Here is a 17,710-nt window from a genome sequence, read left to right on the forward strand (position 1 = left end):
GCACGCCCACGTGTCTGTCCTGCTGTGTGTCCGCGTGTCCGTGCCGCTGTCCGGGCAGGCGTGTGCCCGGGTGTCCGCCCCGTCAGGTCCCGGTGTCCGCCGAGCCGGGCTCAACCAGCGGCGCTGGGGCTGGGGCAGCTCCGGGCAGCGAGCCGGGCCGAGCCGAGCCGAGCCGGGCCGAGCCGGGCCGAGCCGAGCCGAACCGAGCCGAGCCAAACCGAACCGGGCCAAGCCGAGCCGGGCCGAGCCGAGCCGAACCGAACCGAGCCGAGCCGAGCCGAGCCGAGCCGAACCGGGCCGAGCCGAGCCGAACCGAGCCGAGCCGAGCCGAGCCGAGCCGAGCCGAGCCGAGCCGAACCGGGCCGGGCCGAGCCGAACCGAGCCGGGCCGGGCCGGGCCGAGCCGAGCCGAGCCGGGCCGAGCCGAGCCGAACCGAGCCGAGCCGAGCCGAGCCGAGCCGAGCCGAGCCGAGCCGAACCGGGCCGGGCCGAGCCGAACCGAGCCGAGCCGGGCCGGGCCGAGCCGAACCGATCCGAGCCGAGCCTAACCGGGCCGAGCCGAACCGGGCCGAGCCGAGCCGAGCCGAGCCGAGCCGAGCCGAACCGGGCCGGGCCGAGCCGAACCGAGCCGAGCCGGGCCGGGCCGAGCCGAACCGAACCGGGCCGAGCCTAACCGGGCCGAGCCGAACCGGGCCGAGCCGAGCCGAGCCGAACCGGGCCGGGCCGAGCCGAACCGAGCCGAGCCGGGCCGGGCCGGGCCGGAGCGGGGCCGGGGCGGGACCGGGGCGGGACCGGGGCGGGGCGGCCCAGGCAGGGCCGGGAGCCGCCGGGAGCCGCCGGGAGCCGCCGGGAGGAGCCGCCCGCCATGGAGCCCAACAGCCCCCGCAAGATCCAGTTCACGGTGCCGCTGCTGGAGCCGCACCTCGACCCGGAGGCGGCCGAGCAGGTGGGGCGGCACCGGGGGCAACGGGGAGCACTGGGAGCGCTGGGGGCAACGGGGAGCACTGAGGGGAACTGGGAGCACTGGGGGGAACTGGGAGCAGCGGGCGGGGCAGGGCGGGCGAGCCGGGAGGGGACCCCGGGGGGAAGCGGGCACCGCAGGGGGACGGCGGGGACCGGGGAGCGCCAGGGCTGCCTGGACCGGGCGGAACCGGGAGGCAGCGGGGCTGCCAGGAGCAGCGGGGACCGGGGGACAGCGGGCAGCGCAGCAGGCTGTGGGCACGGGAAGGACACGGCGAGGGCAGCGGTGGCCACCGGCAAGGGTGGCCGTGCAGCGTGCCTGGGGCAGGGCAGGGTGCGCGGGGACCCTGGGGGCACAAAGCACCCCCAGGCTCCAGAGCCGGCAGCGCCGGTGCCAGGGCGGCGGCTGGCACCGCTGGGTGCCGTGCACCGGGCGGGATGCAGGGCATCGTGCGCGGGGAGCAGCGGGCACCGTGTTGGCAGCGTGCTGGGGTGGCATGGGGGGCTGGCGTGGCGCGCCGGGCGAGGGGCACGGTGCGGGGACCGGGCGCTGCGTGGGACGGGCGCGTGTGTCGGGGCCAGGAGCCATCCCTGGGGCGGGTGGCACAGGGCTGGGTGTGATGTGGGATGCGGCGGAGCACTGATGGGGACCTGGCACTGGGGACAGGCCCTAGCCCTGCGCGGGGACAGCCACCCAGCACCGGGCCGAATCCAAAGCGTGTCCTTGGGCTCGGAGCTAGCCCGGCACCCACGGGCCAGCGGAGAGGTCGGAGCCGCCTGGCCAGGCGCAGGGTGGCCGTGCCGAGCCAGGTGCCATTTGCTCGCTCAGCGCAATGCCATCTGGGCTGCTGGAGGTCAGGTCTAGTGTTACGAGCCCCCGCGGCCACCCGATCTCTGGGACCTCTCCAGCCACCCCCACCTGCCCCGGCTGCCAGCCCCTTGCTCAATCTTTGCTTGGACTGGAAGGGATCCAGCAGAAACGTTGACCCTTGGGAGCAGGCACGAGGCAGGGCCTTGGCTCAGCGGACGTGCAGAGCTCGCCCGTCGCCCACCCGCCAGTTTTACAAGGCGGCGAGGTGGCAAAGAGGGAGAGCAGAGCGGGTGGGGAGCGCTTGACGCTCCTCGAGAGACCGGGTGCAAGGTGCCGTGCACCCCGGAGCCGGGACAGCCCCGCTGCGGGGGGAAGGAGGGGACGCGAAGCGGGGATCGGCCCTATGAGCACATTGCAAAACTGTCTTGGCCCGGCGGATGTCCCCGCCGGGACTAATATAGCAGCAGGTATTGCATGTCAGGGTGGCCCAGCCGGGGGGAGGTGGCGGGGGACCCAGGGCTGGGCTGCGCTGGGGGTGCCGGGCAGGGGGAAACTCAGGGCACAGCAGGACCAGCCAGGACTGAGCAGCCCGACCCCTCTTGCCCTGCCCCACGCAGCCGTCAGGAGGTTTTTTTAGCCCCCGCCGTTCTCCCAAGCAGCGAGCGTGTACCCAGCCCTGGCGCCGGGAGGCCGGGGACTGCGGGGAGACGTCTGCGCTCGGGAAGGAAAGGCAGGGGTTGCTCCAGGACAGCAAAAAGAAATGCTTGCAAACACCATCCAGCCCATGCCGACAGGCGCTGAAACCAAAACGCAGCCGCAGACACCTTGATTTTCAGGCGCGAACAGCTCTGCGCTGGCTCTGGAGGCTGCCGAACAAGGCTGGGGCTGTCTTAGGAGGAAGGGAGCGGAGTCTCATCCCAGAGCTGCTGTTTGACCAGGGGTCCCATGGGGGTCCCAGCTGGCCCCGCATCCTCGGTGTCCCCGGCAATTCAGCAGGCGGGCCGGGCACGGCCGGGAGCCCCGGCCCCCCGCGGCAGGCGACGTCGGGCAGGCGGCCGGGACCGGGCGCTGCCAGCGGCGCGGAGGCCGACGCGGGCCGTCTCCGCAGCGAGCGTCGCGCTGTCGCTAAATACTGCCACGCACCATCTGTGGCTGCTGCGCGGCTCATTTGCAGCGAGGCTGCCCAGAGCCTGGCATCGCACAGCGGTGCGAGAGCCAGTGTGAAAGCCTGGGGGGGGGGGGGGACTGCCAAGCGAGAGGTGAGAGCCCCCCGCTTCCCCGCTCTGGCACCCGCCTCGGCAGGATGCTGCTTTGCTCGAGCCACGAGCAGAGGCGCCCGCGTCCCGCTTCCCGGCCGCCTGGGCTGCAAGGCACGCGGGGCTCAGGCACGATCCTGCAAAGCGGCCTGGGTGAGTCCCGTGCCTCAGTTTCCCCTCCCAGGGGAGTTCAGCGTGTCTCAGCTGGGGCAGGTTGGTTGTTGGCGCCCTGATTTGGGGAAAGGACAGAGTTTGGCAGCTCGGGGCTGATGTCACTCCAGAATGGAGAGCACCGGTCTGGATAGGGTCAGCAAATGGGACCTTCCTATCCCCTCTCTTCCAAGAGGCCCTGGGTGCTGAGCACCCGCTGCCGAGGGTGCACAACCTGATGGGTGTGCGTTGCCCCAGCTCCGGGCAGCCGAGAGACGAGGATGGAGCACAGTGTCCCCACTGTCCCCAACACCCTGGTCGTCCTAAAACAGAGCCAGGCCGGTGGCCAGCTCGCAGAGACCCTAAATCCAGGGCCAAATCCGGGGCTGGTGTAAGCCGGGGCAGCCCAGCAGGTCGAGCTGGCCCTTGCACCGCGCTCGTGGGCGCGCAGCACCCGCGCGTGAGCCAGCCCCGGTCCTCGCAGGGTGCGGAGTGACGCAGCGTGTTTGCCCGGGGATGGAGGAAGGGCAGAACGGGCGTACTGTGATTTGCACCCCGTTTTCCAGCCTGGGGGAAGGAGATCGCTGGGACCTTGGGTCTGGCTGGGGCAGCTCCCCTCGCTTCGCCTCCGCCGATGTTTACAGCCACCTGCCTTGCGTGTACCAAATCCCGGCGCTTTGCCGGTCCCCAGGAGCTCTGGGGACACGGGCAGGAAGAGCTGCGGTTCCTGCACGCAGCGCCGGGCCGGGCGGCCGGCACCGTCCAGGCGGGAAGGGTGGGGGCCGAGGACAGGCAGCCTCGGCTGCTCGTTCCAGCGCTGGCTTGCGGCACCGTCGGGGCGTTTCTTCGGGGCCGGGGACGCCACGTTCGCAGTCCCCGGGGCGAAGGCAGAGCAGCAGAGCCCGGCCCGCGGGAGGAAAGCAGCGTCCCGTCCCACGCGGTGCCCGGTTATCGCTCACTCTGTGCACCGCCCCGATGTCACATCGGCGTCACGGGGGTGATGTCCTGTTGTGCCAGCTCCCGTTCGTGGGGTGGCGTTTTCCCCGCTTAACACACGGTAAAGCCACAGCCCCTCTGCTCCACGAACCCCCGGGGCCACGTCATGGTGGGGACGGCGGGTCACGGGGGCTGCGTCGGGGGCGCGACGCCGTTGGCAGACAGACTCACGGGCGTGCGGTGGCAGCAGCATCCCGCTGCAGGCTGGGCCAGTGACAGTGCCGGCGTCCCCTCCCTGGGCTTGCATCGCCCCTTTTCTAGGGTGTCCCTGCAGAGAAGGACCTAAACGGGTCTGCCCTGGGTGCCACCCATGGGTGCAGCTCAGAGCAGAGCCAAGCTTCGTCCAGGGCTTTGCCCCCCCCCCCCCCCCCAGGTGCTGGTTGCCCACGTCACTGCTCTGCCGCCACTTGGCACAGGCTGGGGACCGAGCGGCAGAGACCGCTCAGCACCTCTCCCGGGAGCCGGCCCCAAGCAGAGCGTGTCCCCGCCGTTCGCCCCGTCACGCCGAGAGACGCGCCGGGAAGGGGACGCGCAGGCGAGCCCCCGGCGGGCCGGGTCCCTCAGCCCCCTTGCAGCGTTTGTGTTTCCCAGCGCCGCACGGGAAGGACGTTTGAATGTCTCCGGAGAACTGCTGAATAAACAGGCCCAGGTTATTGTTATTCTGGGTTGGCGGCCGCTTGTGCTGCCTGGAAGATGCAACAAGGCTGCTGCGGGCGCGGGAGCCCACCCACCAGGCGCTTGCTCTTCCGAGTCCTAGCGAGATCCCCTTCTGGTCCCCGATCCTGCTCTCTTACTATCCAAGAAGGGAGACGGGTTGGATCCAGCTTCCACCTCTTCCACAGGTCCCCCACTGAGTTCATTGCATTGAAGGTCCCCTCGCTGGCCGGACCCTGACGCCCACCCGTGCCCTCAGCCGACGCTGCTCCAGGGCCTCGTCTCCGCTCGGGGGCTTGTGTATCACTGAGCATCTCTCAGGATTGTGGCTGTGGGCTTGTGAGACAGGGCAGCCGCCAGCTTTTGGCCCCCATGGGACACCGCGGAGGGAGCTGGCGGGACCGGTCTTCCTCTCCTGCCTACCCACCCGAGCCCCTTGCAGATGCCGTGCCCGATACATGCTGGCGGAGCAGGATTCCTGCTGCTTTTGTCCGTGGCATTTCTTAATCGATGGTGGAGATTGATCTAAAAATAGCTGAGGCAGGAGAGTAGCAAAACCCCAGCTTGGAGGCAGAGGAGGAGCTGGAGGAGGGAGGGCTGCAGCCAGCCTGGGGCCAGAGCATCCCGCAGCAGGGTACCGGGGCGGGGAGCAGCCTGTGCTCACACCCAGGGCTCCGGGCCAGGACTCCTGGGTCCTCTGCCCGGGCTGCAGTGGGAAAGGAAGCGCAGCGGTTGGAGCAGCGGGTCTGTGGCACTCGGCTCCCGGCCCCGGCGGCGTGACCTTGAACGGCTCGCGCCGGCTTTCTTCACCTCGTCCTCGCTCCTGCCCCGCGTGGAGGGGACGGCTGCTTCGCGAGGGCGAGAGCGGCTCTGAAACGCTCCGTGGCCCTGCCCGGAGGAGGTGCTGGCACTGCAAAGCCGTGGGGCCCGCAGCTCTGCCCCATGCTTCGGGGAGGGCTCGTAGGCACTAGAGCAGCCCGCGGGTGGCTCTAAGTTGCCCTGGGCTGGGCAGGAGATAGCAGGAAGCAAGGAGGTGGCTCCAAGCCTGCTCAAAGAGTCTCCTCTCCCTTGGCAGCCCCCCAGCAATAGCAGCTGGGGGTTAAATTTGCCCCCGTGCCAATGCTGACCTGGGAGAGGGGAAGCCTGCGAGCCTTGCAGCTCCCGGCCCACCTGGAGGATGCTGCAAGCAGAGGTTTTGCAGACCCGGAGCAACCTCTGTCATCGCCTGGTGCTCTGGGTGCTTCAAGAAGGAGGTGGGTGCCAGGCACCCAGCGCCCCGAGGTGCTGATGTGCGATGTCGCTGAGGCTGGGACAGGATAACCTATCCGTGGGGCTGGCTTCTCATGGGTACCCCAAGGAGCAGCAGCTCAGCTTGGGACAGTCCCAACAGGGTCTGGCGGGCCAAATCCAGCCCATCCCAGCTCCCTTGCGGCGGGACGGCTGGTACCCGGAGCCTTGCAGTCCCGCACGCGCGGGTGCCGGCGCCGAGTGGCCTGGCGGAGGAGGGCCGGCATGGCACACGCTCTCGCGGAGGGATAGCGCTAAGCGCTCGGTGGCAGATGGCCGCTGGCACCTGGTCAAGGGGAGGGAGGCGAAGTCTGTTCGCCCCGCTCCCGGCCCAAATCTGTGCTCTCGCACCAGCCACCCCTGGGAACTGGGCCACTCTGGGCGGGGGGGGCTCATCACAGGGAAAACGGAGATTTTTTTTTTTGTCTCCCTCTAATCTCCGTTTAAAATCCAGATCGTGGGTTTCTATGGCAACGCTGCTGACACAGAGGCGCCGGGGGCCGGCAGGGTGGGCTTGGGCTCGTCGCGGCCCAGAGACAGGAGGGGTTTTCCTCCGACTGCTCCAGCCGCCCACCGGAGCTGCGCTGCCTAGTGCCTGCTCATTAGCATCTCATTAGCATCCCATTCGGCATCCCCGCTCATTAGGGAAGCCGGAGAATCCTCTTTTGGAAATTCATATTTGAGGAGACTCGGAGTTACTGGGTCAGTAGAGAAACCCGGTGAACGAACGCGTTGCGATGCCGGCCAGGCCACGGCTTAGCCCGATGGCCCCTGCCTGCTCCCTGGGCACGGGTGCTGGGTGCTCAGCACCCAGCTGCGCTTCTCCCCTCCTCTCCGGAGAGGATTGCTTTAAACCTCGCTCAGAAAGGGGGGCCACGCAGCTCTTACCCTGCTGTTCCCAGGCCGTGCACACAGGGCATAGCTGCGGGCTGGTCTTACAGATGCCTCCATAGTGCAGGAGGGGAGAGGTGGAAAGATCTGCTCAGGGCATGTCGCCGGGCCAGGACTGCTGCTCCGGGCCACCAAGTCCTCTCGCAGCACCTCGGTGTGCACCACGGCCAAGGCACGGGGCAGCACTAGTGCCAGGATGCCCCCTGGGCCTGGGTGCAGGGGCAGGCGGAGCCTGGGCTGAACCCTCTCCATGGCAGTGACCTTGAGCAAGGACATGGGAGAGCATCCATGTGGATGTGATACTAGCTGAGGTCTGTGACAGCTCCTTCCCTCTACCGTGGCAGGCACCGACCTGGATCTCTGCACTCCAGATATGTCCAGACTGAGATGAGATCGTCCCCAAAGATGCCCCAAAGCCAGCTGGGACCCACATCCCTGCCTGGCTCCTAACCCCAATGCTGACTCATAGCCTGCTTGGCCACGCATGTGCCAGAGTTTGTCCCCACCGTGTCACCTCCATGAAGGGGACAGTTTTGGACTCTACCAGGCAGGGACACTCTGCAGTACCCCACATCCCACTGAGATGACCATCGTTATTATGCCTGAGCTATTTGGACCCCCCAACTCCCACCGACCAGGGGGATCGGGGTGCCTTGGACATCTCCAAGGATCCCAGGAAGCCAGGGCAGTCAGCAGTGGCCCCTTGCTGGGCACAGCCAGAGACAATTTACTGGGGAAGTGTAGGGGACAGGACTGACCGCCATGTGCAGCCACTGCCAGACCTGCCAGTGCGTCACCACGTCCCCCAGCCGGCCCTGAGCTTTCAGTGCTGCCTTGACAGCTCTCGGTGTCTTGCTGCATGAGGAGGACTGTGCACAAGGCCAAGGAGGAAGGGCAGGGCCCCAGTGACATGGGCCAGCACCAGTGTCCCTGAGCACTTCCCGGTACTGGGGTATAATTAGTTCCTGGCCCTTGTTAGAGTTCATATTTTCCATGTTGGCCAGAAGATGTGGAAGATGTTGATGTAAAAGACATGTGCATCCTGCAAAGGCTGCTGGAGCCGCCGAGCAGGGCTCAGGGCCCACTGCCATCCGCGATCTGTGTCCGCCGTCCCTGCGGGGCCACCGCTGCCCTAAGTCCTGTGTCCCCATGATGCAGGCCTGAGGCCAGGTCTGGGGAAGGTCTCAGCACCGGCAGGTCTGTATGGTCCATGCCCACCCGCACGGGAGCAATAGCCAAGTGGTTAGAGCCTCGCCGGAGGATGGGAGCTCCGTGGCCGGGTCCTTCAGGACAAGACTCCATATGAGCTGCCCAGACCCGGCCCAAGGAGACCATGGCTCTGCAGCCTTGCGGTCAGAGCCCTCCTGTTGCACCAGGAGGCTGGGCTCTGCTCCAGGCTCCCAGGCCAGATTGGTATTTAATCCCAGACTGCTAAAATTCAGTCTCCAGAGGAGGGATGGGTGCACAAACAATGAGGATGCCGTCCCCGCTGGGCTGTTCAGCAGGGCACCAAAGCTGGGGCGAGGGGGTTGACTGATTCTCCCCCCAAGTTTGTATTTGAAAGTGACTGCGACCACGCGTCATGCTGAGCATTTCGTGCAGCCATTTCTAAAGAGGTTTCTCAGCATCCATGCAAAACGTGAGCGCGCTGGGATGGCCGAGGATCGGGAACACATTTCCATTAGCCATGGTTTTCCCATGCTTTCAACACAGGCTTGTGCACCCAGTGCAAGGGGAGTAAACAAGCCGAGTGCTGGTTCTCAGACTCCCCCGGATGGTGGCTGAGCCCCACAGGTGGCCAAGGGCATGGATTTGCGATGGGGTTCAGAGGGCAGCTGTGAACCACAACTCTTTTCCATCTCTCTAGATCCGACGACGCCGACCGACTCCTGCCAACTTAGTTCTAAGCAGCGACCAGTCATCCCCAGGTGGGTCCTCCCATGTGTCACGACGTCCCCAAGACATGTTGGGATCTAGCACCAGCTCAGCCCACCCCAGAGTCTGTCTCGAGCTGGTGCCTCCTTGCTGCCTCGGCACGCTAGGAGGGCAAGCAGCTGCCAGGCTCCCGTGGGTCACCCAGCCATGGAGGCCCAGTCACAAGGGTGCTGAGTGCCTTAGGATGTGCTGGTGAGCTAGGTGACATGAGGGGACCCCAGCACAGGCAGTGCAAGCAGCCAACATGTGGCAAGAACATGGCTGGTCAGGCATGCAGCTGTCGTGTGGTGCTCAGGTACCCAAAACAGGGTAGGCTGTGGTCAGCAGCGCTTGGTACGTGGTGTTTAGCAATCTCCAGTACGTGGTGCTCAGTGATCCCCAGGATATGGTGCTCAGGGATCTTCCAGTATGTGGTCCTCAGGGACCCCAGCACATGGTGCTCAGGGATCCCAGGATGTGGTGCTCCGGGACCTCAGTACATGATGTTTGGGGTCCCCCAGTACATGGTGCTCGAGGATCCCCAGTACATGGTGCCCAAGTACGCTAGGACAAGGTGCTCAGGGACCCCAATGTGTTGTGCTCAGGGATCCTCCAGTATATAGTGCTCAGAGACCTCAGGAAATGGTGCTCGAGGTGCCTAGTGCATGATGCTTAGGGATCCTCGAGGACATGGAGCTCAGGGATCCTCCAGTATGTGGTGCTCAGGGACCCCCAGTGCCTGATGCTCAGGGACTCCCATATGTTGTGTTCAGGCATCTCAGTACACGGACCTCAAGATTTCTGCGGTACGTGGTGCTCATGGACCCCCCAGCACATGGTCCTCATGGAGCCCCAGGACATGGTACTCGGGGATCCTAGTGCAGGTGCTCAAGGATCCCCAGGATGTGGTGCTTAGGGATCCCCCAGTACGTGGTGCTCAAGGATCCTAGTGCAGGTGCTCAAGGACTGCAGTGCATTGTGCTCTGGACCCATTTATGGTGCTCAGGGACCAAGTCCGTCATGCTCAGGGACACCCTCGCGTGATGCTCAGGGACTCTGTACTCCAGTGCACAGTGCTCGGGGACCCCAGTGCACTGATTGGAGGAGCAGAGCCTCGTGCCATGTGTTGAACTCCAGCACGCAAAGCCCCGTGGCTTGCCCGCACTGGCCTCGCACAGGGTTGGGTGTCTCCAGCATGTCCCTGGCCCTGCCCTGCTCCCCCATCTCTGCTCAGGGCTGCATTTCCAGGAATGGGCACTGGTATCACAACCCCGCGGCCCCTTGCAGCCCATCCATCTCCAGGGGAAGCAGCTGCCTGTGACATGCCGAGCAGCCATGCCTTGGCCCTTCCAGGGACTCCTGGCAGCTCCCCAGGGCTGGGCACTGAACCTCCGCCTGTGCTCTGGGGCCACCTCTGCCACAGAGGGGGGGACACCAGCTGTGACATTTGAGAGCTCCTGTGTCAGCGCCTGCCCAGTACAACCAAGCTTGTGGCCTTTGGGGGACTGGGGTCTGATCCTGGCTGGCTGATGTGTCATATCCCTTCTCCATCGCAGTCCGTCTCCTTTCCGCTCCTCTCCCTCGCTCGCAGCTGATGTCAGCCCTGGCAGGGACTGGGGGAGTCAGAAACTGCCTTTTTCAAAGACGAGTTGTCCCTGCCGCTGCCTCATTTTGTCTCTGTGTTGGTTTGGGACACCTTGCAGGCACTGGGGTGGGGCATGGGAGTGGGAACGGGGATAGGGACCTCGCCAAATCGCGTCAGACCGCTTCAGAGCAGTGACCTTTCGTGAAGCACTCGCACATTAGCAACCCCCCGAAGCCAGGCAGTTCCTTGTCCCCTCTGTCCCCGAATGCCATCTCCAGAAATGGAGCCTCCTTCCGGAGCAATACTTCAGACATAAATGCATCAATCAAGTGCTGGCACGCAGGTCCCTGAAGCATCACAGCCCCAGGCGAGTGCAGCTCCGAGACGCAGCGAGGCAAAGCAGCGCTTCAGAGATTCACACAGGACCAAGAGTTTTGAAGCGATGTGACCTTTCCTCACCCGAGGACCCAGCCAGGACAATATGGGATATATCACATCTCTGCCCCGAGTCCCAGGGCTGACCAGAGAGCATCAGCCATGTCAGCTTTCCTCCAATGAAAACTTGCTGCTTTCTGTGATTTGAGCTCAAAAATACTCTATGCTTCCCCAGCGGAGCTACTTCATTTGCCTTGTGCCTCAGCTGCTGAAACCCAAGGTTGCAGAGGGTGCTCAGCACCCCATGCTGGCTGGAAAAGGGCCTGGGCTATTTCCAGGTGCATCAGCACCACGCAGGCTGAGCTGCTGTGATTGATCCTAGCACTTCGTTGGGCAATGAGCCGTGATGCGCCGCAGAACCCCACGAGCCCACGGCCTCCTGGACAATGAAATATGGATGAATTCTGGCTCCAGGAAGCTGGCTGGAGCCATGCATGAGCAGGGGTGCTTGGAAAGCCTGCTCAACCCAAGCCCGTTATCCAGATCCAGGCTGCGAACACCCTCAGGCCAGCAGCTGTTAGGGCTGAGTCACCTGCTGGGCCTGGAGTGGCGGAGGGAGCTGGTCCCCAGTGCTGCATCATCTGCAGATAAAGCAGCTTCATAGGGCTGGGCATTATCCAGGCATTGTGCCAGTAGGTACCACTACCTTGTCTTGGTGGCATCCATATTGTGAGGGACCCTGGGATGCCAAGCTCCCGGGGTGGCAGACAAATCTAGCAGGGCCAGGTTATTGCTGGGGCGCTGGCCAGGGATGGATCACAGTCACCACTGCGCCCACCCTGCCCTGGGGCAACCTTGGCAACCTTGGCCGTAGTGACCATGTGATGGTGGAGTTCAGAATCCTGCAAGGAGGGAGCAGGGGTGAAAGCAGGATCACAACCCTAGGCTTCAGGAGAGCAGACTTTGGCTTCTTCAGGGACCTGCTTGGAAGAATCCCATGGGATAGGGCTCTAGAAGGAAAAGAGGTCCAAGAAAGCTGGTTGATATTCAAGGATCACCTCCTCAAAGCTCAAGAACAGTCCATCCTAATGAGCAAGAAGTCAGGCAAAGGGTCAGGAGAACAGTCCTCCTGCATGGAGGAAAAAGGAGCTCCTGGCAAAACTCAAACAGAAGAAGGAAGTGTACAGAAGGTGGAAGCAGGGACAGATAACCTGGGAGGAATATAGGGATGTTGTTCGAGTATGCAGGGGTGGGGCTGGGAAGGCCAAGGCCCATCTGGAGTTTAATCTGTCAAGGGATGTCGAGGCCAGCAAGAAGGGCTTCTTTCAATATGTCAGTAACAAAGGCGGATTAGGGGAAATGTGGGCCTAGCGCTGAATGGAGAAGGGGCCCTGTTAACAAAGGACACAGAAAAAGCAGAGGTATTGAATGCCTTCTTTGCTTCAGTGTTTACTGGTAAGACCAGCCCTCAGGAATCCCAGGCCCTGAAGACCAGGGAGAAAGTCTGGAGAAAGGAAGACTTGGTGGAGGAGGCTCGAGTTAGGGAATCACTTAAGCAAACTGGACCTGCACAAGGCCATGGGCCCTGACAGGATACACCCATGAGTGCTGGCGGACGTGATTGTTAGGCCACTCTCCATCATCTCTGAAAAGTCATGGAGATCAGCAGAGGTGCTTGAGGACTGGAAGAAAGCCAGTGTCACTCCAGCCTTCCAAAAGGGTAAGAAGGAGGACCCAGGGAACTATAGGCCTGTCAGCCTCACCTTGATTACTGGAAAGGTGATGGAACAACTAATTCTGGATACCATTACCAAGCATATGAAGGATAAGAAGGTGATCAGGAGTAGTCAGCATGGATTCACCAAGCGGAAATAACGTTTAACCAACCTGATAGCCTTCTATGATGAAATGACTGGCTGGGTAGATGAGAGGGGAGCAGTGGACATTGTCTACCTTCATTTCGGTAAGGCTTTCGACACTTTCTCCTGTAACATCCTCATAGGCAAGCTCAGGAAACGCGGGCTAGATGAGTGGACAGTGAGGTGGACTGAGACCTGGCTGAATGGCAGAGCTCAGAGGGTTGTGGTCAGTGGCGCAAAGTCTAGCTGGAGGCCTGGAGCTTGCGGTGTCCCCCAGGGGTCAACACTGGGTCCAATGTTGTTCAACTTATTCATCAGTGACCTGGAGGAAGGGACAGAGTGCACCCTCTGCAAGTTTGCTGATGACACAAAACTGGGAGGAGTGGCTAACACACCAGAGGGCTGTGCTGCCGTTCAGAGGGTCCTCGACAGGCTGGAGAGCTGGGCGGAGAGGAACCTCATGAAATTCAACAAAGGCAAGTGCAGAGTCCTGCACCTAGGGAAGAACCCCATGCATGAGTACAGGCTGGGGGCTGACCTGCTGGAAAGCAGCTCTGCAGAGAAAGACCTGGGAGTCCTGGGGGACAAGTGGACCATGAGCCAGCAATGCGCCCTTGTGGCCAAGAAGGCCAATGGTCTCCTGGGCTGCATTAGGAAGAGCATCACCAGCAGGTGGAGGGAGGTGATCCTGCCCCTCTCCTCAGCCCTGGTGAGGCCACCTCTGGAGCACTGTGTCCACTTCTGGGAGCAGAAGTGTCTGCTGAGACATAGAGCTCCTAGCATGAGTCCAGTGGAGGGCTACTAAGATGGTTAAGGGACTGGCGCATCTCTCATCTGAGGAAAGGCTGAGAGAGCTGGGCCTATTCATCCTGGAGAAGAGAAGAGTGAGGGGGGATCTGATCAATGTGTACAAGTATGTGAAGGGAGGGTGTCAAGAGGATGAGGCCAGACTCTTCTCCGTGGTGTCCAGCGACAGGACAAGAGGCAACGGGCATAAACTGAAACACAGGAAGCTCCATCTGGACATAAGGAAGAACTTTTTTACTCTGAGAGTTGCAGAGCCCTGGAAGAGGTTGCCCAGAGAGGTTGTGGAGTATCCATCCTTGGAGCTATTCAAAAGCTGTCTGGACGCAGTCCTGGCCAACCTGCTATAGTGACCCTGCTTGAGCAGTGGGGTTGGACGAGTTGATCTCCAGAGGTCCCTTCCAACCTCAACCATTCTGTGATTTTGTGATTCTGTGGTGTGGGACCAGCCCCCCATTAACCTCTTGCTCCTCTCTGTCCCCCCTCCATGCTGCCCCACAGAGATCGATGAGGACCGGCTCCCCAACCCCCTGCTGAAGGTAGGTGCCATGCTGGGGACTGGGAAGGAGCGGGGTCCTGCCTGGGGAGATGGCATGGCCAAATTGCCCCCACGGTGCTGGGCGGCTGGAGGGCAAAGCCTGGCGGGGTCCTTTGGGCCCAGCATGCCGCAGGGTGACCCCTACCCCAGGAGCTGCCTTGCCCCAGCGCCATGTCCCACCGGTGACTCGCCTTCGCTTCCTTTGCAGTCGGGTCTGGCCATGTCGCCCAGGCAGAGAAAGAAGGTCTCCCGCACCACCCCGACCATGAAAGGTACCGCTCGCGCTGCCGGCGGCCCCAGTGTGCTGGCCTGGACAGCATCGTGGTCCAGGGTCCCCAAAAGCTGGGTGACGGGGAGAAATGTCACTCCAGGGTGGGGACAGAGCTCCTCGCGCTGAGCGTCCCCACACCAGGCAGCAGGACCGAGCCCTTTCTGGTGTCCCCAGCACCGCAAGGAAATGCTCAGCAGGGTCTGGGCTGCCCCTGGCAATCCCTTCCCAGCTGAATCAGGCCTCTTGGGTGGAGGTGATCGTCCCCATGGTGCTGCAGGGGACATGTGGGTCACAAGGTTGCAGCAGGGACAGATGCCACCAATCTGGTTTTGCATGGTGCTGGATGATTTAAAGCACTTGGACCCGTTTGACTCTGCCCAGCCTGGGGCGGGAGCGTGACTGTGCCCAACAGGGACACAGGGACACAGTGCAGGGCCGACTGTGTCCCCAGCACTGTCTCCTGTGCAGCTGGCACTGGAGTAGGGCATGGCAAATAGCACCGGAGGGGACCAGTTTCCACCCACCTTTCGGTGCCCTCTCGGGGGGTTGGGGAGGTATTTCCCTTCGCCTGGGAGCACCCGGGCGTCCCGTCCTGCCTTGCTCACAGGGACGTCTGTTGGGGACGTCACAAGGACAGGGCTCAGGCTTGGGGAAGCTGCGGCAGCGCAGCCCCGCCGGCTCGGGGCTGCGCCAGCAAAGGCATCGCAGTCGCACTTGGAGGATGTTCGTGATCAGGCCCTGGCAGCGTGGCGAGACACTGGGAATTAAATACTGGTGGTTTTGGCTGCTAGCTGGTGTCGCTGAGAGCACGAGGAGGGACGGCGACCCTCTGCGATCCGCTCTCAGCGCAGGTGCCGTGGCCCTCCCCGGAAACGGGCACGTTTTGGAGCACTGGGGCTTTCCATGGCCCGGCCTCACCACCTCTCCCTGCCTTGCAGAGCTCCAGATGATGGTGGAGCATCACCTGTGCAAGCAGGCACAGGGCGAGGAGGAGGACGAGGCGGCCGCAGGGAGCCAGGACCAGCACAGCCCCGGGTGCTGCCACCACGGTGACACAGAGCACAGCCACAGCCCCGGGGGCACCTGCCCCCTGGCCCACGCTCAGCCCACGCGCGAGGGCGGCCCTGCACCCGGCACGAGTGAGTATAGCCCTGCTTGCAGCGGGAGAAGAGCTCTCAGCAGCTCTCCCCCTACATCCCCTTAACTCTGCCCAAGATGCAGGGCTAGTTCCCTTCACCCGAGCTGCGGCTGGAGAAGCGGGTGCCGGGGAGGGCACAGACACCCCGCAAGGGTCGGGCTCGGCCGGGGATGGTGTCCCCTGGTGCCAGGCCAGGCTGGGAGGGTGCGATGCCCACCCAGTCCAGACCAGACCTGCACGGAGGGCACAAGGCTGGGACAAGCGCACTCATTACCGGTCCCGTGACACCCACAGAGGGGGAGGCGGCAGGCACCCACGCAGACACCCGAGGGGATGGACGGCAAAGCCTGGCCGGCGAGGGCACCCATATATCACCGAAGGAGGCCGTGGGCAAGGGCGCTGCCACCAGCCAATAGGTACGTACTGGGGCATGATGGACTCCATGTGGGTACATACTGGGGTGTGGTGGGCTCCATGTGGGTACATACTGGGGAATGGTGGGCTCCACGTGGGTTCATACATGGGACCATGGTGGACACCATGCTGGGGGCGGGGGAAGGGGACAGAGAGGCACATGGTGAGGGTGGCACCAAAGACGTGGCTCTGGCAGAGAATAGGGTGAGGATGGAGCTGGACCCAACACCCCAGGTCAGGGCTAGACCCAGCATCCCACTTAGGGGTTGAACCCAACACCTCGGGTTGGGACTGAACCCAGCACTCCAGGTCAGGGATGGATCCAGCAACCAAGTATGGGGCCAGACCCAGGATCTCAGGTTCAGGTTGAACCCAGCAACCCAAGACAGGGCCAGATCCAGCAGCCCAGACTGGGACTGGACCCTATAGCCCAGGACAGGGCTTTATCCAGCACCCCACAATGGGGCTTGACCCAGCAGCGTAGGATGGCGCTGGGCAGGTCAGGGCTGCCCCAGCACCCCACAGCCCCATGGTTTCTCCTCCCCACACCTTGGCCCTCCCTCTCTGTCCCCAGGTGCCAACCAGCCAGGCAGGAGCGAGGCCGTGGCCGGGCCGAAGGAACCGAACCGCCGTATTTTTTTTAATGATTGTTTTTTAAGATTTCGACGGCTGTTTTGGGTGTTTGTGACGATTTTTTTTACCGCCGCATACAGGCTGGCCAAGGGCCTGGCTTCGGGGATGAGGTCAGGCTGGGAAGCTGAGCTGCCCATGCTGTCCCCTCGCCTGCCCCACCAACGGGCCACCCGTGGCCGGGGACACTGGGCAGCACAGCCTCGAGCACAGCTTGCGCCGGCCTCCCTCCTCCACGCTTCGTCCCGCTCAGCTGAGCGCCAGGACCGTCCCCTTTCACTGCCAGCCCTGGGGTGTCCCCCGTGGGCCACCTCAAGGGCACCCTGCTATCACTGCACCCTGGGCTCGGGGGGGGATGAGCCTGGCCGGGACTCGCAGCCCCTGGTGATGCTGAGGGCCGTGAGCAGCGACGTGCCCCCCGGGGACACGCAGGAGCTGAGCCCTGCTTGGCTCGTGCACACGTGTGTGGGTGTGCCTGCACCCACGGGTTTGTGCGTGTGTGTGTGAGCTTGCACACACGTGGCAGTGCATGCACGCTTGTGCGCGTGCACACGTGTGAGAGCGTGCGCGTATTTTGTGTATGGACGTGTGCATGCACCTACATCTGTGCACATCTGCGTGAGCACGCCCACGTGCCCGCAGGCATGCGGGTGCGCGCGCGCGTGGGTGTGACTTCACGTACACCTTGCCCATGGGAGTTTGCATGCACACACATGCGCGCGCACACGCCGCTGGCTGTGCACACGCGTGTCGGGCACACGCGCGCGAGCCCCTGCACACGCCGAGGCACGCACGCAGCGCTCCCACGTCCCGGGCACTCCGCACCCGCAGCATTGGCTTCGCAGAGCACCCGTCGCGTGAACCTTTATTAAACGGATCCCCTTCTCCACGCCGGCTCCTCATTGCCTTCGCGCCGGGCGGACAGAGCCGTGCTGGACCCGATCCGGCGCCGGTGCGTGGCTGGGATGGGTGCTTGGGCAGTGCCAGGGCTCAGCCCCATCCGGCGGGTGCAGCCCCCTGCCAACGTGCCCACCAGCACCAGGGTGGTGAGATGGGCACTGCCCAAACATCACCGAGCATGGGTGGCAGCGCGGGAGGTCCTCTGGGTGGGAAGGGACCAGCACCCGGCCAGCGACAGGCTTCAGCCCACCCCAGAGGACAGCATTGGCCTTCCTGCC

The 17,710-nt window shown here is 63.6% G+C and overlaps 1 protein-coding gene across 2 annotated transcripts; it reads left to right on the forward strand.

The window, feature by feature from the left end:
- The first annotated feature begins 798 nt into the window (after positions 1-798).
- Positions 799-17,419, forward strand: PPP1R1A (protein phosphatase 1 regulatory inhibitor subunit 1A). Of its 2 annotated transcripts, XM_068921342.1 has the most exons (7): positions 799-945; positions 8,872-8,932; positions 14,043-14,080; positions 14,288-14,351; positions 15,289-15,489; positions 15,783-15,904; positions 16,477-17,419. In XM_068921342.1, the coding sequence occupies exons 1-6, from the start codon at positions 865-867 to the stop codon at positions 15,902-15,904; spliced, it is 567 nt and encodes a 188-aa protein (XP_068777443.1). In that variant the 5' UTR covers positions 799-864; the 3' UTR covers positions 16,477-17,419. The 2 variants fall into 2 exon arrangements, with proteins under 2 accessions (XP_068777443.1, XP_068777445.1); XM_068921344.1 differs by lacking the exons at positions 14,043-14,080; positions 14,288-14,351.
- Positions 17,420-17,710: the final 291 nt, after the last annotated feature.

This window comes from Struthio camelus, chromosome 28 (assembly GCF_040807025.1).
Source record: "Struthio camelus isolate bStrCam1 chromosome 28, bStrCam1.hap1, whole genome shotgun sequence".
Lineage (NCBI taxonomy): Eukaryota > Metazoa > Chordata > Aves > Struthioniformes > Struthionidae > Struthio > Struthio camelus.

What these genes read in the sequence shown, in the direction of transcription:
- PPP1R1A (XM_068921342.1), top strand. Translation starts at nt 865, where the DNA reads ATGGAGCCCAACAGCCCCCGCAAGATCCAGTTCACGGTGCCGCTGCTG. An exon ending in ACCCGGAGGCGGCCGAGCAG is followed by an intron (nt 946 to 8,871) that starts GTGGGGCGGCAC and finishes CCATCTCTCTAG; the next exon opens with ATCCGACGACGCCGACCGAC. An exon ending in CAGCGACCAGTCATCCCCAG is followed by an intron (nt 8,933 to 14,042) that starts GTGGGTCCTCCC and finishes GCTGCCCCACAG; the next exon opens with AGATCGATGAGGACCGGCTC.